This window comes from Papilio xuthus, unplaced genomic scaffold (genome assembly GCF_000836235.2).
Source record: "Papilio xuthus unplaced genomic scaffold, Pxut_1.1 DF826923.1, whole genome shotgun sequence".
Taxonomy (NCBI): Eukaryota; Metazoa; Arthropoda; class Insecta; order Lepidoptera; family Papilionidae; genus Papilio; species Papilio xuthus.
The window spans coordinates 1294907-1319958 of NW_013531726.1; the positions used below are offsets into that span (position 1 = coordinate 1294907).

Consider the following 25052-nt stretch of genomic DNA (forward strand, 5'->3'; position numbering starts at 1 on the left):
TCGTAATAAAAAGAGTTAATGAGATTTTTATTACAAGTAAAGTAGTAATTTTGATATTTGGCCAATTAAGAAGCTAGCTTTTATTTTGTCAAGACCTCGTTTTTTATACCAAAATTAATTCAAATCTCCACTGTCTTTTGTACAAAAATCTGTTGATATCAATAAAGATTGAATTCATGTATTATCACAACATTTAATATACATAAAGTAATCCTAATTTCTAATTAATTTATTATTTACTATATCTATATTAGTACTAAAAAATCTCGTAATTTATTTCACTCGAATCGAATTAAAACGCACTTTTATATACAATTACATACTATTACTTAATTTACAAAATTAACATTTGATAACAACCTTAATTTAAATGTATATTACCAACTACACGATTTATCGATCAATTTTAAATACATATGTAAATATACACAATAGTGACTACTTCTATCGAAATTTATACTTATAAAAACAGCAATACGTCTCCACTGAGGGGCTCGAGCCTACCCTATGTGATTGTTGACTAGGCCATAGTCAACAGTCCCAGTGCAGGTTGACTTCGCACATATCTTTGAATATCATAGATATGTGCAGCACGATGTTTTCCTTCACCGTAAGAACGTCGGATACATTACATATGTAAATCGAAAAAAACATTGGTACATGACGGGATTCGAACCCAGGACCTGTAGATTACAACTCAAGTGCTTAACCACTGAGCCACTTATATCAAAACTTATTTATGATGTACTTAAAATAAAACAAAAATTTCAGATATCAATATGCTTGTGGCTGATATTTTTACCTTCATGTAGTAAAGCGAAAAAAGAACGAGATAAATTATCATAGAATTAAAAGCAATAAACTTTGTCTTGTCAAACAATTTTCGTACATAGATAATATTTACTTAAAAAATAAACGAATTAAGACAATATTAAAGTAATAAAGAGTTTTAAAAGCTGTTGGTACAAGATTGAGATTCCATTGTCTTAACCCTCTTAATGTTCATATAAATGTAATTTACAATCCCGCAATAAATGTGTTCTGTCTACTATTTGTACTTTAATTATCTTACCGTGGGTTTCTGAGGTCAAAATCTCTTTATTATCATCCTTTTTATCTTTCACAACAGAGATAACAAATGTTTTAAACGGGTATTTTGGTTTCAGAACACGGTAAAACTTTTTACGAATTTAATTTTGTAAAAAAAAAAAACTAAACTGTCAAAATTAATGTTCGAATTTCAAAATCGAAAACATATAGAAACTATTTATAATTAAAAAATAATGTCTTAAAAGATTCTTGAGTATAATTTCTGGTTATGTTATTATTGCTTATAAATGCACAGAATAAACAGTATTCTAGTATCTAAGTTCCGTGGGACCAATAATTAAAAAATAGAAACTTTTTAAAAATCTCCTATGATTTGCATTTTTGTGCTTATCTGTACTATAAGCGTTTTGTTTTATTTAGTACAAATAATTACATTGTTATTTTCACATTTTTTTCAAATAAACTCTTGAATTGCCTGTGTTTTTTTTTATTATAAAGTACGCAAACTTAAAAATGCTAAACCGATTTTAAAGATGAAAGAAAATTAAAAAAAAAAACTTAATTAGTATCCTATACAGGGTGTCCCAAAAGGTTTTGGGACATCCTGTATGTTCTTTCACACTATGTTCTACATCTATGTCAGTCAGCTAGATCCGTGCAGCCGTTCTGGAGATACATTCAAACAAACATCCATCCATCTAAACATTCGCATTTACAATATAAGTAAGAAGTAAGATATAAATAAACTTGGTAATAGTCTTATTCTATATTCTCGTACAGTGCTGTCCAAAAGAGTCAAAAACAATTAGCTGTACAATGCCGTACACACGCCACATTGGAGAATATATTGCATTTTAAGCCAGAGTTTTTTCTGCGAGCAGTTTTATTAGTTTCTCTATTCGTTCTTTGTTCTATTTCACGAAATTTGTATTGCAAATGCAAATTTATGTTGCCTGTACGTTATGAAATAATGGATTTTAAAGTTCGGCTAAGTATTTGCAGTATTGCAGATGTCCATCGTTGATCTGGCTGCCCGCTGCTCTTTTACCCCCTTCTGTAAAAAAATATTCAAAAAAACGTTAAATACAGCATAGTTATAAATTTATTGTTTTAAAATACAAGAAATTTAATTAGCTGTTGTAGCATTCGTTGCGTTATATTTGGCTCGTTCACGTACCGACATGTCTTGCCGGTCCAAAGGTCCGACATCGACTGACGTCCCCTCTCCGGCATGTACTTATGGCGTGTACGCTCGTGACAAACACTACGTTTATGCATACACTACAGCTGGCTACGTATGTATCAGTTAAAGGGTAACAAATATAAGTGAAGAATTATTTTACTTGTAAAACACAATTGAAATTTATTGTAGAGATTTCAACGGTAATTAGTGGCTTTATAAATGCATTTATTCAACCATGACTTGAATACATGATAAGATTTTCTAAATGAAATCTCGTGAGAAAAACAATAGCTGTTATGTCGCAATGAAAATATAAACAGCTTACGATTTTAATAGCTTTATTTATAATGCATAGTCACGTATATTTAATATTAAGAAAACAACGGTAAAGAGCATGTCACAGGAAGCTTGTGAACATTGGTCACTTTATAATCCGACTGTGCAAACTATTAACTGTCGCGTAAGTTCACATAGTAGAATAGAGCCGATTTTTATTGCAAATATAAATTGAACTTTATGTAATTAAAATATGGTTTAATTTTACTTTTCACATGTTTTAAATGCTTGCTATTAATACAAATGTGCAAAGTAAATTAAACTTTGTTTCAATCGTTTAAAGTTCAATGTTATTTACGATAAAAGTCTGCTCTACTGTCTGCTGCCTGGACTGCCTTGGTTAGTCTCAGTAGTGAACGGGACATAGAATTCGTCTTCTTTATGTTTACACAAGCTGTTGCCCTGCGACGTCGTCCGCGCCGAATTAAAAAAAAAAAAACTATAATTAGTAGCCTATGTGTTCTTCCAGACTATGTTATACATCTATGCTAAATTCCAGCAAGATCCGTGCAGCCGTTCTAGAGATACCTTCAAAGAAACATCCATCCATTAATCTATACATTCGCATTTATAATATTTGTAAGATAGTACAAGTAATTTTAGAAGAACTGCGCCGTTTCCCGCGTTTTTCTGACACTATCGGTGACAGAGAATGAATGGCTTTCGACATTACGACACAGTCATAATCAACATGTACTTTGTCGTATTTTGTAACCTTCACAGGATTTTAACAAAGAAAACAGCTTTAGCTTTTCTACTCTCTTGAGCATTTCTACTACTGAAACACACCTCTGTATACTCAACTTCGAGACGTTTATGTTAACGAGCCGAAAAGTAAATTTAATTAAACTTTAGTGGATAAAGCTTTTTGTGTAACCTAAGATTCATGTCCCATGAGACACATCGAAAACATTAAGAATTGTTTTAATGTCAAAATCATTGAAATTAATGGCCAACACGGGAACTCGTAAAGACAAAATTATTTTATTTAATTTTCCTTTTCAATTTTAAACAGAATTATTTATCACGCAATTTAACCATTTCTAACCTACAAATTACGAATTTAACCCTAAAGCTAAAAAAAAGTCTAGAAATGTCATGAGTTTAAAAAAAATAATTTAAACATAATTTTATAGGGATCGTATATTTTTATAAAGTTGAATGTATGGTATACTACACAAAATGAACAAAAGGGTTAAAACCACTTTTTAAACGAATTGTATCGAATACAAACAGCAATATTATAAGTATAGATAAATATTTGATTTTTAATCCATAATACCAACTATCATCTGCCTTCCCCAAGATAATCGGAAACGTAAATTATATTTCCAAACTACTTCTAAATATTAAGATGTTGAACGCATGTTAATAAGCATTCTCTTAGAGATGAAAAACAGATTTTTACTTACCCCATGATGATTTTCTACCTCCTCCCTTCATGATCGATTAACAATGCCCTTGTACATTATAATACCCAATAAAAGCAATGTAATTATGAATAGGTACCTATACCTAATTGGCGTTAAATTTCCTTTAAGATTATACATAGGAAATCCGTTGGCTCGCTTCCAATGTTGTTAGCTGGGGTTATTAATGTCAGGACCTTGGCACTTACAACCCCAATCTTCTATTATAGGTATATAATTTATGTATTTTATCAAAAACAACACAAAATATCCTAAACAAATATTTTTTTTTTATTTACATTCGTTTACACATGGCCGCGTGATAACGCGAGCCTTTGTCCTAACAGATGTGATGCAATTCGGAAGCCAGCCAGCTGTTCCCGCTTCTTTTTGACAGCTGCAATAAGACATGGCGGCGCACACCAGCTTGTCGCCCGTCGAAAAGATTTATGACGTCACTGCATACCACAGCTGCTGTAGTCTTTCAAAATTATATTAGTTCTTTTTTCCTTTCAAATATGATTTAAGATTGTTGTTTCAAGATAATTTAATGAGTTCTTTTAGGTTATAAAATATGCTGCTACCATTTTAACTCTATTTCTGGTTTATTAAACATCGCTTTTGTATATTTATAGTTAATTTATTTACATACGAGTATATTTCATTGGTATGATTGATAAGTGTTCGTAGAATTCTGTTTGTGAGTAAATATTAATCGGCAATATGCAATGTTTGCACTTTATATGTACACTGCAACAACTACAAGTTGCTAAACTAACTCTGGTATATAACAATTTATGAAAACAGCTATTGGAAGTGTGGGTAATCCGTTAGGAGCCAAAATGAGATGAGAATTTAAACTCGTCAAAGTATGTTGAAAATTATATAATAGTTTAGTGATCTTCATCATTCATCATCAGCTCACTGCACGTCCCCACCGAGGGGCTCGGAGTCTACCCTAAGAAAAGGGTGATTAGGCCATAGTCAACCACGCTGTCCCAATGCGGGTTGGTTGACTTCACATATATCTTTGAATTTCTTCTCAGATATGTGCAGGTTGCATCACGATGTTTTCCTTCACCGTAAGAACGTCGGATAAATGTACATATGTAAATCGGAAATCGAAATACACATTGGTACATGGCGGGATTCGAACCCAGGACCTGCAGATTACAAATCAAGTGCTTGACTCCTGAGCAACCGATAGACTTAGTTTAGTGATGTCATGTTGTTATTAAAATGATTAAATTTATTATGAATAAGGTTTTAAATGTTTAAATATCAACATAATGTGTAAAATTGAGGATAATATAACATTAATTACATTCAACCTTTCGTTTTATAATAATTCAAAATGATTTCTTACAGCTCGTTGCTATTATTAATTGCCAGGCGTCTATTAAACATTCAGCAATATTTTAACGCTAATTAATTACATCCATTTTCTTCCTTTTGGCCTTTGTAATATGTTTTATAATATATTCATAATTTTATTACTAAGGGAAATAAAATTAAAACACAGCTCATGAAATGTAAAAACATATATTAAAATAAGTTATGAAAATATCGAATTACTAAACAATTCACATTCATCAGAAAACATGAATTTATTTTGTGCAAAATTCAGTCGAACAGATTTGTGTTGTGAAATAGAGATAAATTGTGCCTGTGTTTTCTTACAAATAATAAGTAAACGAAACAATAAAAAACTAAACGGATAACATTTGTCGAGATAAAAATATTATTCACATTCTGAAGTCGAGAAATATTTGTAGAATGGATTCTGCGAAGCTCATTCTAGTTCTTACCAATGAAACTCGAAATCACACTCGAAAGTAAATCAATCGAGTTCTTAGTGACGTATACGAATTACAAGCACAATATATATATAAAATTCGGATTTAAAATTTACATCACAAGACACGTATATAAATTATTATAATATTAAAAAGAAAATAACCACTTTACAATACATACAAAAACACTTAAAAATGTCGTTAAAAAAATCTTATATTTTACATCCTTACAACTACTTATTTAGTTTTTGTACGAGAGTTTAATCAATCAACATTGATATATAAACTATTTATTTATATAATAAAAAGTAAAAAAAAATCAGTTGATGTTCGGGGAAAATTTGTGCTACACTTTAATAAACTTTTTTAGTTCCAGTAGTAGGGGTAATACTTCAATCATTCCAAAACCATTACTGGCCACAAAGTCTGTTTCTTATTCGTTAAAAAAATACGTACATTGGCAATACTGCCTATTGAATTAAAAATAAATGTATTATTTTAAACATAAGGAATGTCTTCGTATTTGATTTCTATATTTGAATTTACTATATCCCTTTGCTAGAAGTACTTTGTTTTTGTGAATAGTGACTATTATTTGCCTCTGAGAGGCTGACAGTATAAATATAAACTAATTTGAATGTTTAATCTTTGCCTTACAGTTCCAAAGGTTCAGACGCAATTTTAGGCACATTAAAAAGTCAACTAGCCTCTTTAAGGCAAATGTAAAAGATTAAAAAAAAATAATAACAAATATATAAACGTTTTCTTTGGATTCAAGGTACATTGAGCGAACAAAATTCTGGAATGATTACGCGTTATCTTTTACGTCTTTTCTTCTTGATAGTTTCTCTGCTTCCTCCACTGTGTCAGGCAGAGGTACGTTAATTGTCTCTGGTAAAGTAAACACAAGAGCACTGGCCACTAGAGTCATACTGCCGAAGAATATCGCTGGCAGGTTGTCGTAGTACAACGCCTGATTAAAAAAAAATATTGTTATAGCTTAACACCATGTTACTGCCTTTTTATTTAAAAAAAAACTAGATGCCCGCGACTTTACTATGATATAAAAAAAATAGTAGCTTGCGTCCTTTCAGACTTCGTTTTACATTTACATTTTCAGCGAGATCCATGCAGCCGTTCTGGAGATACCTTCTAACAAACATCCATCCATCCATCCAAACGTTAGCATTTATATGATAAGCATTTTATAGTAAATATAGGTTAAGATATTTTTATCAATTTAAAATGTCTGAAAAACATTTGATGTAATCTTTCTTGGTATTAGTTTCGTAGTAGTTGCATTTTTTTTATAAAAAAAAAACTTTTAATTAATGACAGTATCATATTAAGTTATTATTGTTGTTATTATTTTTATTTTCCAACAGTGTAATTCTAAAATTATTCAAAAGTAGCAAACAAAGGCTTTGCATCTGATTAAAAATGTTTATTCATAAGCCACCATAAATCAAACCGTTCGAGTTAGGAACAAGCTTTTAAAATTACAAAAAAAAAGCTATTTATAACTGGCCAGTTAAAAATCTAATCAAAGTAAAATTAATTATAAAAGTACTAGCTGTCGCCCGCGACTACATCCGCGAGGTATTAAAAAAAACTTAATTAGTAGTCTATGTGTTCTTCCCAATTATGTTCTATATGTATGCCAAATTTCATCGAGATCCGTTCAGCCGTTCTGGAGATACCTTCAAACATCCATCCTCTAAACATTCGCATTTATAATTCACTAGCTGTCGCTCGCGACTCTGTCCGCGCGGATTAAAAAAATCTTGTTAAGTGGCCTGTATGGTCTTACAGACTTTGTTCTAGATCTGTGCCAAATTTCATCAAGATCCGTACAGCCGTTCCGGAGATACCTTCAAACAAACATCCATCCATCCATCTAAACATTCGCATTTATATAGTAAGAAGTACGATGGATTATGGTATTGAAGGTATAATAAAAAGTTCTATTTCAGATATAACGGACCCGACAGACTTTGTCCTGTCTACACGTCTTTAAATTGTGAATCTAAAACATTCCCAGATCCCCTTGAACACACACAAAAAATTTCATCAAAATCGCTCCAGTCGTTTGAGAGAAGTTCAGTGACATACACACTCACAGAAGAATTATATATATATATATATAGTCGAAACTAGTCTTCAAAGATGAAAATTATTTATTCCCAAACTATCTGAGAAATCCGATCAGTTAGGTTGCCCGGTCTAGTTTCTTAAGTCAATTTATTAGTAGAGTTGATGGAATATCTCTCTGAACTTCGATATTTGCTTAATGAATTTATTGAATTAAATATAACAAAAATCAACGTTTGGATTGATTTTTGTAACCAGGTAACTCCAAAATTTCTAAACGGACCTTAAAAAAAATTGATATACATATAGATTATGGTCTGGAATACCGCAACGACTAGCTTTAATCCGAAAAATAATTACTTTCCCGAGAGATTTATTTATTTTGCTTTTATAATTCCAAACATATCACGTCTGGATTAACAACAAATTGTTACAGGATGTTTGATTGTACGTAAGAGGTAACAATAATATAGGAGGAGGTAAAAATCTTACCAGTAGTGGTGTGAGAGGTGCCAGCGTGGATCCGACGCGACCCAACGCAGAGCAGACGGCTAGTAGAGACTGCCGCACGTTAGTGGGGAACACTTCTGACACGTAGATGTACACGGAGCTGTAAGCTACCGTGATGGAGAACTTCCCAGACAAGTAGATCACGAGAGGCAACCATTTCTGATCTATAGACATATAAAAGTATTATTTTTCCAGCTGATAGAAGCATAAATATGGAGGATGCAAAGGTAGAGGAAGACTGAATGTAAGACGGGAGTGAATTCAGAAAGGACGGCTGATAGAAATGGGGGACGGAAATGTAGTACAGCCGACCAATGGTTGGTACAAGGACAGAAGAATGATGATGATGGAACATAATTAGTATTTCTCGTGGATATATATCTCTGAGTGACTTAAAGCCTATTTTAAAGATAGTAAAGAATTAAAATTGTGATGGTTATCTAAACTACACTTTTGCCTACTTTGTCTCGTGAGGTAAATGTTCTCTTTATATTGTAACCCCCTGTAGATCCTTAACTACCACTGAAGAAGACGAATTCAATTGTAACCGAAAGCTATAAGCTTTATGAATTGCTTGCTTGTAAATTATTTCTTAATCAACGAAAATAGGTCTTTACCACACATTCTGATATTATTTCTTTCGTTTTAGTAACAGCTAAATAAACATAAATTTAAAAATAAATGAACTCAATTTCTATGTAGTACGATGTTGTAAGATATTTGTTAAGTATACTGCATGAGGCGATGCTGAGTCAATTTTAAAATCGATGCTCCTTCATTCATTTATTCATTTAATGTTTTCTAATAGGAGAATTACTTCGAAAATCTCGTTTATTATGTTATATAGTTATTTAGCAGTTGAGTTAATATTTCATGAATGTCCCAAATCTGGCCTTCATTATCATCAGCTCACTATACGTCCCCATTGAGGGGCTCGGAGCCTACCTTAAGTTAGGGATGATTAGGACATAGTCAACCACGTTGTGACACTGCGGGATGGTTGACTTCACACATATCTTTGAATCTCTTTCCAGTTATGTGCAGGTTTCATCAGGATGTTTTCCTTCACCGAAAATTTGGCCTTACAATTTCTTAACACGAATGAGGTATGACATCTCTATTTCTTTATATTTCAAAGTCACTATATAATCGCTAAAGGTCAGATTAGTGTAAATAACGCACCCTTAGAATTATAGGGACTTAATTAATTACTATTTCATATCGAAATTATTTTTTTTTTACAAAGTTAAATACATAGCAGGAGGACCACATGAAATTTGTTGTTCATAGGTAGAGTTGATTAATCTTCCTTAACAACGAAAATTATAGTTTTGGAACTTTATAAGACTTTTACCATCGTGTTTTTTAGTTATGTCTTTTTAGTGCATAGGGTTAGATAAATGCAATTTATTTTCATATTAAAAATATTCACTTAAACAATTAGGGTTTTCAATAAGCCGATTTAACATGAAAGTTCCATTACTGTTTGCAAAACAACGATCACAAAGCAAACATAGCCCCTGTAAAATTGTAATAGCTCAAGTTGAGGTGTCGACAAATTGGGATCGACGCGGTTAGAATTAACTTTCCTTATAATTAGATTGTTTGGCAAACAAGTTGAAACTTTCAATTTTAGGGTGCGCGGTAAACATGCAATTTTAAACAAGGTCAATATAAACAGAGATTGTTTGATTAGTTTAACGATGTATAATTAAGTTATTTTAATTAAAAAAGATAACATGATTAGCCTTTGTATCGATATTTTAGAACGAAGGACGTTCCAGTATGGTATACCACGAAATAACACCGGACCGTACTCTGTTTAAGTATAACGGAACGTTTCTGTGACTTCATCTAAGGTACTTTAAATTCGTTCAAAAGGTGCAAACTTTCTAGTCTAGTATGGTCTTTATATTGGGGTCAGGACAGGGGCTTATAGCCTAATGGTTAAGAGTACGGATTTACGATCATGTGATCATGAGTTGGAATCCCGGCATTCGACTATTGTCGTAAACTAACGTAAACATATTCTAGCATAAGTTTAGTTGGAATGGTACATTAATTATTATTTAAGTAATGGATAATATTTTCATTACAAAATATCAAATACATCATCATCATCAGCTCACTATACGTCCCCACCGAGGGGCTCGGAGCCTACCCTAAGTTAAGGGTGAAGGGGGAGCGACGGTGGCTCAGTGGTCAACCACTTGACTTGCAATCTGCAGGTCCTGGGTTAGAATCCCGCCATGTACCAATGTGTTATTCGATTTACATATGTACATTTATCCGACGTTCTTACGGTGAAGGAAAACATCGTCATTCAACCTGCACATATCTGAGAAGTAATTCAAAGATATGTGTGATGTCAACCAACCCGCACTTGGCCAGCGTGGTTGACTGTGGCTTTCGAGTACATAGCTTTATAAATATTCATAATACTGAGTGAATCGCCGAAACTGATAGTTTATAATTAAATATAATTTTTAAATGAAAGTTAATGCATTTATTCTTCAAGTAATCGATTAGATAGACTTGTTTTATTTCTTTAAATTGATAACAATGATCAAGGATAGAGAGTTGAGGATAAATTGATAATTATTTAATAATATCACAATATGTACTTGTCATAGTTAATTGATATCTAGATATAGGTATGTATATAACATTCATTATGACAGTCTGGTTTCTTAAGTATTATTATTAAAATAAAACTTACTTACCTTTAGGAAGTAAAGAAAGACTGATGCAGAGGCACGCACTCAACACATAAGTAGTTATCAAAGTCCGTTTCCTACCAAATCTGTCCAACACAAGCAAACACGCGAAGTTCGCCGGAATCTCAACGAATGCGACCAACATAAAGTTCAAATACTTATTACCAGCTAAAGACACTGAGTTTATTGATAATCCATAATAAACAAACGTACAAGTAATCCATAAAAACGAGCACACTAACACTCTTTTTCTAATAATATTAGATTTTAACGCTTGGGTGAAAGAAGATTTATTTTCTTCTTCCTTTGGTGCAACTTCTTTACTCTTTGTATCTTCAACATCTCCTAATTCTGATAGCGGTGATAGAACATCATCAGTTAAATCAACTTTGTTCATTTTCATTGCTTTCTTTAATATATCTACTGCTTCGTTGTGTCTTCCTTTACTTAGTAACCATCTAACACTTTCATTTAAGATCCATAAATATGTAAATCCAAGAAAAGCTGGTGCATAAATTATACGGATTTGCAGTCTCCAGTCTTGTAACCACCAGGATAGACCAGATAGGGACATTAAACCAAGGACGTAGACAGCATTTATTAGAGTATTACCAAATACACGTCCCTTCGGTCCAACAAGCTCCATCGCTAGAAAAAAAAGTGTTGTTTTATTTGAAAGTTCTAATCTTAAAAGTGATATATTTCTCAGATCTATTTCTCCATAGTTTGTAGAAGACCAATTTATCACATCATGGCAATTAACTATCTATTTAAAAGCTTCCGTAATAGACCCATCGGTCAGTCCAGGTACCGCTGGAGAGATGCCCTAGAGCAAGATCAGCGGGAACTACAAGCGATGGACTGGCAGGAGAAGGCTCAAGACAGGCGACTTTGGCGATCTCTTGTGTCGGAGGCCAAGACCCAGTTTGGGTCGATGAGCTAGCGGAGTAAGTAAGCAATAGCTACTACAAAATAATTAAAAATATACTACTGAAATGTTTTATTTACAAAAGTCTATTTCGTAACTATTTACAGTTAATTTTAAATCAAACACACCTTTTTTCAAAAGGGTATTCTTGAAGGTAAACAATCTTTTAAAGTTTTTAATTAACACCGAAATTAAACAATTAATTTCATAAAAAGAGTACCGTAAATTTTTTGGGAACTTTAAGGACAAGAGGCCTGAATAAACACTAGCAATTACTTCGACGCTGGGATAATGAATGGGGTCCCTTTGTTGTGCGACGTAATTAGAGAAAAGATTCGGGTCGCAGTGGAACAGGTAAACACGAGCGCAGATTGGTTGGTCCTCTGTGTTTGACACCTACGTTGATTGTAATTGTTGTACGCTTTTTGTTATAATTATTCTCTCTATATTAATGTTATTAGTGTCATAACAATGAAACATAAGATTTCTCATAGACCAGGAGTCATCGAAATGTTTGATCATTCCTAAGGAGTTAAACAAAATGCATACGCTTCGAAGCGATTCCATAGCGAACTTAATAAATGTATAGAACTGACATCTACTTTTGATAAGTCATATGACTGTCGCACGTCAATTTCGTACATTTTTTAAATTCGCAATGGAATCGCTTTAGAGCGAATGCACTTTACCTAACCCTCCTGGACTAATGCGGAAAGGTTTTGGCGAAGACCTACGGCCTGAAGTAATCAAAATGAATCTATCAAATTAATGATGGAACTTTATAATTAAAGGGCCATTGCAGATTACAGATTATTTACTACTGAAAACTAATAAAGAACTTACCTAATACAAACGCTGTGCTGTAAGCGCCTGCCCCTAAACCAGCTTCGAGAAATTCAAAGATTAACATCATAATGTAACTGGTTGAGAAAGATCTGATGAAGCCAAAGATGCCGTTCATCAAGCAAGCTATTGATAGGGCGATCTTTCTTCCATATCTGTCGGAAATTATCCCCGTCAATGGCAGGGAAAGGAAAAGACCGGAGTTGTGTATCGTACCTATTAAAGTTCTCTTCCAATTTTGACAACCGAGGTTGAACTAAAACAAAGGAGATATCAGTTAATTATAGGGTTATGGCTATTAACATGGTAATAAGGAAAAATAAATGTAATTATCTGAACTACTACTTATGGGCTATTTAGAATCATCGTCAAAATTGAGGTCTCAGTTGATTAAAAAGACATTGGTTATGACAAAAATAAGAAGCGTAATCAATTTTTACTTTAAAGACTTAGTCGTACTTATAAAATAAATCTTATTAATACAAAAACTAGAACAAATATAAAGCTTAAGATAACTAATTGTAAAATCTTTATTGTTGCTACTTTATATTGGCAGTTAAAAATTGCGACACTGTCTAGAATATCGTGGCTCGGCCTACCAACCCACATTCCTCACGATAAGCTATCACCACGCCTCTAGCACGGAACATCACTCGTCGCGCACGCGCAGCACGTGTGAATTCGGCGGTGGGTGTGTGAGGAATGAACAGGAACATAGTCCTATCTTTAACCCTCTCCTCTCCTTTACTTCGTCTATCACAAAGACTTTCATAAAGTTAGGACCGCATTTTGTATCCGCGAACGCCTAGTAGGTCGATTGTCAATAAATTTACAATTCCCTATCCTATTATCCAACTTTATAATTTTATCTCCATTATTCTAAAGTTTGTATAGATATAGGACCTTTGTAAGCTTTGAATAAAAACTTATAAGCAAACAAGTAGCACAAGATATGTTATTCAAAACAAGATAGAAGGAGATTAAAGTATATAATAATAAAAACTAACCAGTATTGATAGTTTGATGATTATATTTGTGTACGTTATCTTACAAATATCAACGTCTGATCCCTGATCGAGATATCAGTCAGCAGCAGCTCAGAGATACATTATCAAAATGACCGATAACTACTAAGTTATTTGTACTACTGAAGTATCGTAACTAGCGTATTTGATGAAACTATAAATGAAACGTTCAATGAATTGTAAGATAAAAAGCTTAACCAATATTTGATTCGCATTCTTCCAAATATTGGAACCATTACTTGAGGAACTTTACTGGAATTATGAGGTAGAAAGAGATCTGCCTCCAAGTCACTAGGCCAAGGTTGAACATCGAAAGGTATAGTGAGTGCCCAAGTCACTCTGGTAAGACAAGTTTTACTGATTTGTCTACTACCAAAACAAAATACTTGGATCCTGATATTTCTTAACTTACATCCTTCACAGCTGAATCCTCATCACTGTACACATATTTTTCACATTCTTCTACAACAGCTTTATTGAAATCTCGTTCACTGCACGTTCCATTGTTCTGACTGTAGTTTCCAATAAATTGGTACTGCTTGCATTTTGATAATAAATTATCTTTTTCACGCGGTATTGCATGTTCTAACCACATACTTTTATTCACATCTTCACATTGGCTGATTTCACATCTGTAAAAAAAACTAATGTCAATTGTAGAATCCAAAGAAAGATTAGCTCCTGCATAAATGAACGCATAGAAAACAGGCTTGAAGTTAAAGTTTTCACTCATCATCATCGGCGCCCACGATACAGGCATTGCCTACTGTGGGTATCACTAGATTATCCAAATTAACCAAAAATGGTAAGTTAAGTCTAATTTAATTTCTTAGTTATGTGCAATTTTATTATGTTAGTTATTGTTTCTTGGTTTAATCTGTATTACCTATAATAAAAACTTTTCTTTCTTTCACACTTTTCTGATGTTTTGCCGACTTTACAGAAGTTACCCTTTTCTTAGGGTTTTGTTTTTTTTAACTCGCTTACATAAGAAATAATTTTTTGGTCTCTAAGAAAAGTACATTCGCTCAATCAAAGAAAAAATGATTTTAATAAACATCGATATAATTTTTTTTCAATATTTATATTTACAAATTGATTATTCGAATCAGTTAAGCGACAGAATGTTTATTTGAATATTAATAATTCAACGAATTCGTCTTGCGGGTTTATTTGGTAAAGTTGCAACTTTTGCTCGACAAATGTAAATATTTATAATAACAAAATTTCGTTCCACTTTCTGAAACAAAGTCAACGAATGCACGCTGTTACTAGTTCCAATAGTTTATTTCTTAGTTGAATTCTAATAAACAAAATGAAACTATATATTTTTTTTTATCACAGAAGTGGGCAAACGAGCAGCGGGAACACCGAGGTGTTCAACGACGCCCATGGACATCAGCAATACCAGAGGAACCGCAGATGCGTTGCCGGCCTTTGATAAGGCTATTTATAAGTACTCAATTCAATTGTAATAAATCAAAATTGTAGCACATATTTTAAGATCGAATAAAACTTTTTGATTCCAAAATGACAGTATTTGAAATTATTTAGATTGCTAGCTGAAGACCCCGACTCCGTCCGCGCGCGATTTCTTAAAAATCGATCAAGCCGTTTAGGAATATAACTAACATTGTGATACGAGAATTTTATATATAAGATAGGATATAAAATTTATTTTACAGTTCTGCTAATGAACTAATAATGTAGAAGACGATGCATTAGTTTATATACTTATATACTTGCTTATGTACCCAACATATAAATGCAGAGAATTACAGTTTGTCAACAAATGTGTCATACTGATGAGTGTGGTTCGAAACATGACTGATATATGAGTGTTAGTCTTATTGTTTTAATTCTTTCATAAATAAAAATAATAACGAATAAAACTCATATATCCTTAATATAGTACAAAGGATCGTAAATAAACAACTACGAGAGAAAAAAAACATCAAAGGAATCCAATCAATACGCCACAGAAATAAATCAGTCATCAGAATTTATTTACAGTATTATCTTACTAATATTATAAATGTGAATGTTTGGATGTATGGATGGATGTTTGTTTGAAGATACTCCAGAACAACTGTATGGATCTCGATGAAACTTGGGATATATATAGAACATAATCTGGCAAGACACATAGACTACTTTTAGTTATCTTATCTTATATCTTCTATATCTATCTATATATATACTTGGAATCTCGGAATCGGCTCCAACGATTTTCATAAAATTTAGTATATAGAGGGTTTCGGGGGCGATAAATCGATCTAGCTAGGAATCATTTTTAGAAAATGTCATTTTATTCGTGTTTTATCGATAATCAACTTAAACATAAACATAACTTTTTCTATCGTTAAGATCGAAAAATATTATTCATATTTAATCATTTTATTAGTAATTCGTACTTAAATATAATTTCCAAAAAACACAATTAAAAAAAAATACCGAGCAAAGCTCGGTCATCCAGGTACTAATTATAATTAAACTATTTTATATACGTGGATAGAGTCGCGGGCGACAGGTAGTCATTAATAATATCGTTTTCAACGCTCAGATACGTTCGAGAGATACTTCATTACAGATCGATGGCATGTAATTCAGAATTTAACTAAACATATTAATTTAAAAGCGAACGCGTATTTTGTAAAATTAGACCAATGCTTCTCCTTCTCTCAACTTTATATAAATCACTTATCTCAAAAAACTATTCGTAATTTTGTTCTGTAGCGACGTTGGAGTTGACTACAAGCTGTGGGTTGCTGACACCTAAATCCCCAGTTTATAACATACTAGCTATCGCCCGCGACTCCGTCCGTGTTGAATGAAAAAAAAAACTTACTGTGTTGTTTAGACAATATCGTACCAGACGATGTTCTAAATCTATGCCAAATTAAAGCAAGATCCATGCAGCTTCTGGAGATACCTTCAAACAAACATCCATCAATCTAAACATTCGCATTTATAATATTAGTAACATAGAGTAGTTAATAAAATCAGTATACTCAAACAGTATCTAACTTGGACCACACGAGCAGTCGCTATCACTTACAAAGGGTCTGATCCTCGGGCAATCAATCATAGTCGTGCGTCGAGCTGATATTAATTTTGTTATAATGATTGTGTTGATAGCTATCGTATTTATTACCAGATTAACGATCACCCTGGTATATTTCAGTTATTTTACACTGGCCATTGGTTGTTTGACCTCGGAATATACTTTACAAAGTACTCGGAATATAATTTCATATAATGCAAATTAATAAAATAAAGAATTACATTCATAACATAGGATTAGAAGTATAGTTTCAGGCAAAATTCTTCACTAGCTGTCGCCCATGACGCGGTCCATGCAGAATAAAAAAAAACCTAGCTAGCCATGTGTTCTTCCAGATTATTTTCGTCATCTGTGCCAAATTTCAGTGAGATGCAGCCGTTATGAAGATGTCTTCTAACAAACATCCATCTATCTATACGAACATTTCATTTTTTAATATTCATCATAATCCCCACCGAGGGGTTTAGAGCCTACCTTAAGTTAAGGGTGATTAGGGGCCATAGTCAACAACGCTGGCCAAGTGCGGGTTGACTAACTTCACACATATCTTCTCAGATATGAGCATCACGGTGTTTTCCTTCACAATAAGAACGTCGGATAAATGTACTACATATGTAAATCGGAAATCGAAAAACACATTGGTACATGGCGGGATTCGAACCCAGGACCTGCATTTTGCAAGTCAAGTGCTTGACCGATGAGCCACCAACGCTTTTAAACCCTTAGATTTGTGATATATGGCAAAAATTATTTCAATTTCCAGTTTATAAATAATCGAAAAAATAATATAAATTTAAAACTATCACGCAAAACGAAACTTAGCAAAGTCCTTTGTTCTAACTAAGAAAGGAAACGTTAAATGAAAGCATTTCCTTTCTTACCAAAAAAACGTCGACTCGTCCGGCGCTGCCAAATTTAATGATGCGATCCACGTTTTCGCCTCGCTTTGTTTTTTAAATCGTTCGTGACTAAAATTGTCCCAGAAATTTCTAGCTTAGCATTTTCTGTATAGTTAAAAATTCTATTTGCTTGAATTACACTTAGTTTACTATTCCATTTGCAGGGCCAGTTTAAGCGGTTTGGGAGCCCCGAGCGAAATTTTTGCGCCCCGTTTTTTGGTGTCAGGGGAAATCTTCCAAAGACAACCCTGTCTCTAAGGGGCCAGGTGCCCTGGGCGGTGCCCCACCTCTCTGAGAGAGTGAGTAGGACGACCGTATTTTTTTATATCAAAAGGTGGCAAACGAGCGAGCGGCAACCTGAAATCGCTGAAATAGCGAAGTGACCGTTGCCCATAGACATACGCAATTGCATATGAGTTGCCTACCTTTAATTTACGGAGGAGATGATGCACAGAAAGAAAATATCTTCCCATTCCATGCATCTTCTCATCCGGAAAGTCCACTTCCACTTCGCACCCTTTCCTTATAAGAAAAGGGGTAGGAAGGGAAAGAGGACTATATTAGGCCTCCGGGACGCACACTCATCAGACGAAACGCGGAATTGCTTCCACTTCACGCCTGTCTTCTATCCTTGTAACATAAATACTCCTTTCTAATTAATCTCATTTATTCCCAGCTATCAGGACATGTTGTTATGTATTATATTAATATTATTTATATAAGTTCAAATAATATAAATCATACGTTCATTATCAGTTGCATTGTTCAAGGTTTGTGTTTAGATTCGCTGCCACGATAACAGCTTGCAAACTTGAATATAGTTCGAAAACAACCAACATTATGTATGTACAATATTATTACTAACTAGTTAACATATATGTACAAAATATTGTTCAAAATGAATATATATAAGCTAGCTTTCACACGTGGTTTCGCTTGCGATAGCGATAAATATTGTAATAAAGAGTCCCTAATGTAATTTTCCTTATCTCTGATGACAATTTACTTATATTTTACAAAATTTAATTAAAATTTCCCCTCTGAACTATTTTCTTATAATAAGTTGCGAAGAGGTAGTGAATTTAGCAGAGGATGAGACGCATAGGAAGGGGAAATAATGTAATATTTCTTTCTGTGATGCATCTGCAATTGCGGATGACTCAGCAGCGGACGCTTCGCTATTCCGGCGAATTCAGATGGCCGTTTGCTCGTTTGACACTTAATAACATATAAATAAATATCCCTCAGTATATTAGTTCTTATATATCTTATATATAGTACATAGTGATGTACGATATAAGATTTAAAAGTCGTGATACCCGTGAAAATGAAACGATAATCCATAAACGGTCTACGAAATGCTACTCTTAGCACATCGATCATCATCACCAGTTCACTATACATCCCCACCGAGCGGCTCGGAGCCTACCTAAGTTCAGTGTGATTAGGCCATAGTCAACCACGCTGGCCAAGTGCGGGTTGGTTGACTTCACATAATCTTTGAATTTCTTCTCAGATATGTACAGGTTGCATCACGATGTTTTCCTTCATCGTACGAACGTCGGATAAAAGTACATATGTAAATCGGGTATAGAAAAACACATTGGTACATGGCGGGATTCGAACCCAGTACCTTCAGATTGTAAGTCAAGTGGATAGAGTGAAGGGCAACAATCAAAAAGAAATAAATAAAAATCTGTACGTTCGATAACGCTATAACAAACCGTAAGATTACATACAAATTTATGATGCACTCATATAAAATGCACTTTAGATATTCCAATAATTGTAGTGTTGTTTTAATTATTCATTAAGATAATATGCATTGAATTTAGACATATTTTTGTACTAATATCATACACTGCGTTATGTAATTCAAATACGTTCGCGATTACTTTGAAAGTTTTCATATAAAATGTATCTTAATATTATAAATGCGAATGTTTGTATGGATGGATGTTTGTTAGAAGATATCGCAAGATCGCATTAATATAGAACACATTGGCTATTTATAAATTTTATTTATAATACCGTATAACGGAGTCACGGGCTAATGCTAGTACATCAATAAAAATATTTTACCCAAAATATCGAAATAAAAAATATTAATTTTACTATTTCTGAAATTTAAGTTTTTTAATAAAATGAATACGATTTTTACGCGTCATATTGTGATTATCTTATATCTTTATTCTTATGAGCAATTCTTGTATATATATATAATTGGAATCTCGGAATCGGCTCCAACGATTTTCATAAAATTTATTATAGTATATAGGGGGTTTCGGGGGCGATAAATCGATCTAGCTAGGAATCATTTTTAGAAAATGTCATTTTATTCGTGTTTTATCGATAATCAACTTAAACATAAACTTAACTTTTTCTATCGGTAAGATCGAAAAATATTATTCATATTTCATCATTTTATTAGTAATTCGTACTTAAATATAATATCCAAAAAACACAATAAAAAAAAAAACCAGAGCCAATCTCCGGTCATCCAGGTACTAATTTTATTCCAATTGAAACCTTTTTTGATACGGAATATTATTGTTGCATACTTATTCCTAGATATCGCTAAAGCCATGAATAGAAGGAACAAAACAATCTGAGCAATCGTCCTAGAATTGCGGAAGCATCTTCAAGTCATTAGTTCCTGACCTTAGCGTCTTTCGTCCGGTTTTGACGAGAATAGTTCATAATCATACATTTATCACATACTATTTACAAATTGATGAATGACAAAAACAGTTTATATAAATACTAGCTGTCGCCCGTGATACTGTCCGCGCGAATTAAAGAAAACTTAATAAGTAGCCTACATGTTCTTCCAGATTATGCTATTATTGTCATTCATGCAGCCGTTTTGGAGATCGATTTAAGGTAGGCAACGCATATGCAATTGCGTATGTCTATGGGCAACGGTCACTTCACTATATCAGTGATTTCAGGCGGTCGCTCGCTCGTTTGCCACCTTATAATATAAAAAAGATCCCTTCAAATAAACATCCATCCATCTAAACATTCGCATTTATAATATTAGTATGTATATGTTAAAAGTCTTTGTAAATAAGAGATAGAATAGATCGCCAATTAGGTAATATGTAACAAAATTGTTTGCTTTTCTCGGTACTAGTGTAATCAACAAAGGTACAAAAGAACCTAAGCGAGAATATTAATGGAGAATGGGATCTCCTGGGGGAGAGCTAACGAGTTGAGAAAAAAAATTACGCATGCGTACGCTGACTCTATTATACTAAGAATAACCTTTAAAGAGATAAAATAACTACGTGTTAATTATAATTTTGTCTACTAAAAATAATTGCAAATACAAAATATATCAGGTTAAAGAATTAAATGAAATCTTTTATTTAAATAGGCTAAAAATATTGCTTGACCTTGAAACAAAAATTCGCGGTTGCCACGGACGAAGCTTTTGCCAAAACTTGTTTCGTACCTTTTTTATAATCTACATTACAGATAAGTTTTAGTTATACTGACCTGTAAGTTATATCAGGAGCTTCGAATACAAACACAGATCCATACATTCCCGCCAAAAAAATGGGGAATAATAACAAAGCATAATTAACAATGTTATACTTTCCAAAAGCACCGAGCTGTTTTAAAATAGAATCGAGATCAATCGTTTCACTAGCACTAACGTCTTTGGCCATTATTTAATGTACAATAATACAAAAGCTAATTTATTTTATTAAAACAGCATTTGTTAGCATTTGCACTTTTTCGCAAGCACGTGTTATTTTGACGCTTGTTTCGACTAAGCTTCTTGACGTTTGTCAACGCATGCGCGTTAGAAATTTCACAGATTAATAATGATAATATTTTTCGAAAGAAATTTTTTTTTTAATTTTTTTTTTGCATTCACACGACACGAACGCAACACACGTTGTACCACAGACAAAAATAAACAAGAACATCAAGCTGCGACTCGTACACGCGTCGTATTGTTCCGGATTGTTAGACAAGGATGGAGTTTTAATATGTCAATTAAAATGTATGATACAGAGCGAGATAACAATAGATAGATCGATCATGCCGTCGTACGTTGTTGTATCGTGGATGTAATTTTAAATAGCCGAGATAATGTCTGTTTCGTAATTATTTGATAATTTGCTTTTTTATTTCTCTTTCGTGATAATGCATTTCAAGATACTGTCGACATCTGATAACATACAACAATTTATATTTTTTATTTTACTATGATAACAATTTTGTATACATACTGCCCAGTGGGGTGAGCATAGAATAGGGATTTCTATTTGCCGCGGTCCTAGTATATTGCTTTTATACTCAAAAATAATCGTGTTACGTCTTCTTAAAAATAAAATAGCTACACGAACTTGATGTTTCCAGGAAATTACCACTTTATTGGAAACAGGAACGACTAATTTAATTTTGGCAACGACACTAATTTACGCCAAAGTTTCCCATTTGACGTTTACCTACAAAGTATTTTGGGCTAATTTAAAAATATATAAGGAACGTTCTTAACTAATACTAGGTATTAGTAAAGTTTTTTTTCTTTCATATTTGTGACCTATAGATCATTTTTAGACATTACTAGCTGTCGCCCGCGACTCCGGTTTAAAAAAACTTAATTAGTACCTGGCAATTATTCGACTTTTTCTCATCTTTTAAGCCTTCCCTAGACTTACGCGAACATGACCAAGTTAAGTCCGTTCAGCCCTTCTCGATTTTTAGCAAGACTAAAGAACATTATTTATATAGATTATTTATAATCCTTTGGCGCGAATGGCGCGCTTTCGTAACCAAATCAAGTGTCAGATTGATTAGTGAGGGGACATAAACGTTGACATTTTAATAAGGCTAGTGTTGCGCCGATACACCGGTAGTAATAAAAATATACAGTAGTATTAAAAAATAACGCCCTTTAAATATAATATAATGAACGGTGACGATATTTGTGTAAATTATATTCCAGATGCACTCAATTATATTTTTATGAACATAATAAATTTTATGTCTTTTATAAAAGGGTCGATGTATTTTAATGCATAATTCTAGTTCTTGAAATGTTGTGATATTGAAAACATTTCTTTATGTTATCAATGTTGCAAATGCATTCGTTCTACGTTACATGAAAATTCCATTTAAATTTAAACTTACCATATATATAAAATTAGACGAACAAGATCACGTAAGGGAACATACCCATACTACGTGACCTATTTTTTTAGTTTTTTCGACCCCTCCCACCCCTCGGTGACCATTCGTAGTACATACCAAGACCCACCTTAAGTTTTTACGAAGTAATTCATAATTATGATTTTTAATAATTTCACAGGTAAAAATTGAAAAAGAAATAATTTTGCTCATACTCTTCTTTATGGCATAAGACTGCATGCATACATAAATTACTAGTTTATTATGGTTCATGAAAAAAAAACAAATATCGACTACGTGACTAAAATATGCACCCCCCCCCCCCGCTTCTGTGACTGACCGTAGTATTTTAAAGACTCCGCTCCCCCGCCCTCTAAACAGGTCACGGTAGTATGGGTACGTTCCCTAAATTTTCTTTTATTTTTATTTAATAATTCGTTTATACATAGGACTTATTTATCCTATGTTATATTATTAACTCCATATCTAAAAGATAATATTAGGAAAGACGTCTGATGTATTTTTAAGCTAAAATCACAAAAAGAGAAGTAACGCCTATGGTCACGTTATAGCAAATATTTTTAAACGAATAAGCCCGCATTATTCAACCAAAACAAATATGCATATAAAATACATTTCCATGTATCTGTTTATCAATGCGTTTAAAACGCGAAGCTTTTTTTTATCGCGCAATGTTGGATTTTGAACACTGAACGCAAGAAACAAGAGTAGTTTTAAAGTGTTCGTCGATTAACGCCTAGTTTTAACGCGGCGTAAAAAAAGCGCCTGTGTGAATTGTTTATTTCACAGAATAAATTTAATTGTAGGAATCTTAAGTAGTATTTTACATTGATGTCGAACAAATCGAAATTTGAAAAGCCTTTTCCATACTTCCAGGTAAATTACAAGGCATGAAGAGTCTGGTAAGGGAAAGATCCGAGGGGTAAAGTTTGAAGTGGGGTTGCGTGACAGGGAGGGTCATGGTGGAGCCGAGAGGGGAAATAGATAATGAACTTTGTTAGAGCGTTCAATGTTGTGTAAATTTGAGATATAAAACGTAATTATTGTTGGCTGTTTCTTTAATTAGTGCCAAAATACATGCAGGCACTTTGAATATTATTAACATTGTATAGAAATCATTTTTTCGGGAAACAATTTTTGCTTATTAAAAAAAATATAAATATATTTTACCCAGACAATGTTTAGCTAGTAATTTATATTGTAGTATGATGTCTTTGTTATGGTATATCGTTTCCTTTATGTTTTTACCGTACCACGTAGTCCGTTTTCTTTGCGATTGAACAAAAAATGACCCTTAATATAATGTTTGGTAATATTTGTTTTTCTTTTCATAGCTCAAAGAGTGCTATCAAAACATTATTTTCTCAACAATAAATTATTTTCGCCTATTGTGTAGTATTTGCAATATCACGCTGAGTAGATATTGCCGCAATATTATAACAGGCGCAAAAGTAATTCATCAAACGACTTTCATCAGTTTGCTAAAATTAAACTATGTACTAGTAATTTTAGTTACTTAGTTTATTTTGTATTACAGTAATTTACACTTTGATGATTTTAGAATTTATAATAAAATAAATTAATGTAACATGAGCCAAGATGAAGGGCGAATGACCTTTTTGCCTCTTAAACCTCTCTTAAGAACATAATGAGTTTATTTTAACATTTATACCACGACATAAGCTGGGGTCGTAAGTAGATATCTATACAGGTTAATTCAAATTTAACGACGAATACTAACGATCAAAGTCCCAGTCATCCACTCTAAGTTTCCGTTCATTAAGCGTTGAATTAAGTCAATACCCGTCCAATGTACAGTCACGTCCATTCGCAGTGTTGAACTTGACCCTTACCTCTATTTACAAACAATAAGACTGCTATCGATGTTTATTAAAAAAACTTTATTGGTTGCTATCGCCCGTGATTTCATCCGGAATTTTAAAAAAAAACTTAATAACTAACCTGTGTGTTCTTTCACGCTATGTCCTACATCCGTGCCGAATTACAGCGATATCCATACAGACGTTCTGGAGAT

At 33.0% G+C, this 25052-nt stretch overlaps 1 protein-coding gene across 1 annotated transcript; it reads right to left on the reverse strand.

Annotated features, from left to right (window-relative positions):
• Window positions 1-5979: 5979 nt before the first annotated feature.
• Window positions 5980-21763, reverse strand: LOC106122613 (organic cation transporter protein-like). Its single transcript, XM_013318692.1, has 6 exons — window positions 21353-21763; window positions 14301-14520; window positions 12864-13119; window positions 11099-11740; window positions 8358-8539; window positions 5980-6747 (listed from the first exon to the last, which is right to left on the reverse strand). Exons 1-6 carry the CDS (start codon window positions 21523-21525, stop codon window positions 6583-6585), a joined length of 1638 nt encoding a protein of 545 aa, XP_013174146.1. The 5' UTR covers window positions 21526-21763; the 3' UTR covers window positions 5980-6582.
• Window positions 21764-25052: the final 3289 nt, after the last annotated feature.

What these genes read in the sequence shown, in the direction of transcription:
- LOC106122613 (XM_013318692.1), bottom strand. Translation starts at nt 21,525, where the DNA reads ATGGCCAAAGACGTTAGTGCTAGTGAAACGATTGATCTCGATTCTATT. An exon ending in GCTCCTGATATAACTTACAG is followed by an intron (nt 14,521 to 21,352) that starts GTCAGTATAACT and finishes TTTTTTTTACAG; the next exon opens with ATGTGAAATCAGCCAATGTG. An exon ending in TCTTTCTTTACTTCCTAAAG is followed by an intron (nt 8,540 to 11,098) that starts GTAAGTAAGTTT and finishes ATATGTCTATAG; the next exon opens with ATCAGAAATGGTTGCCTCTC.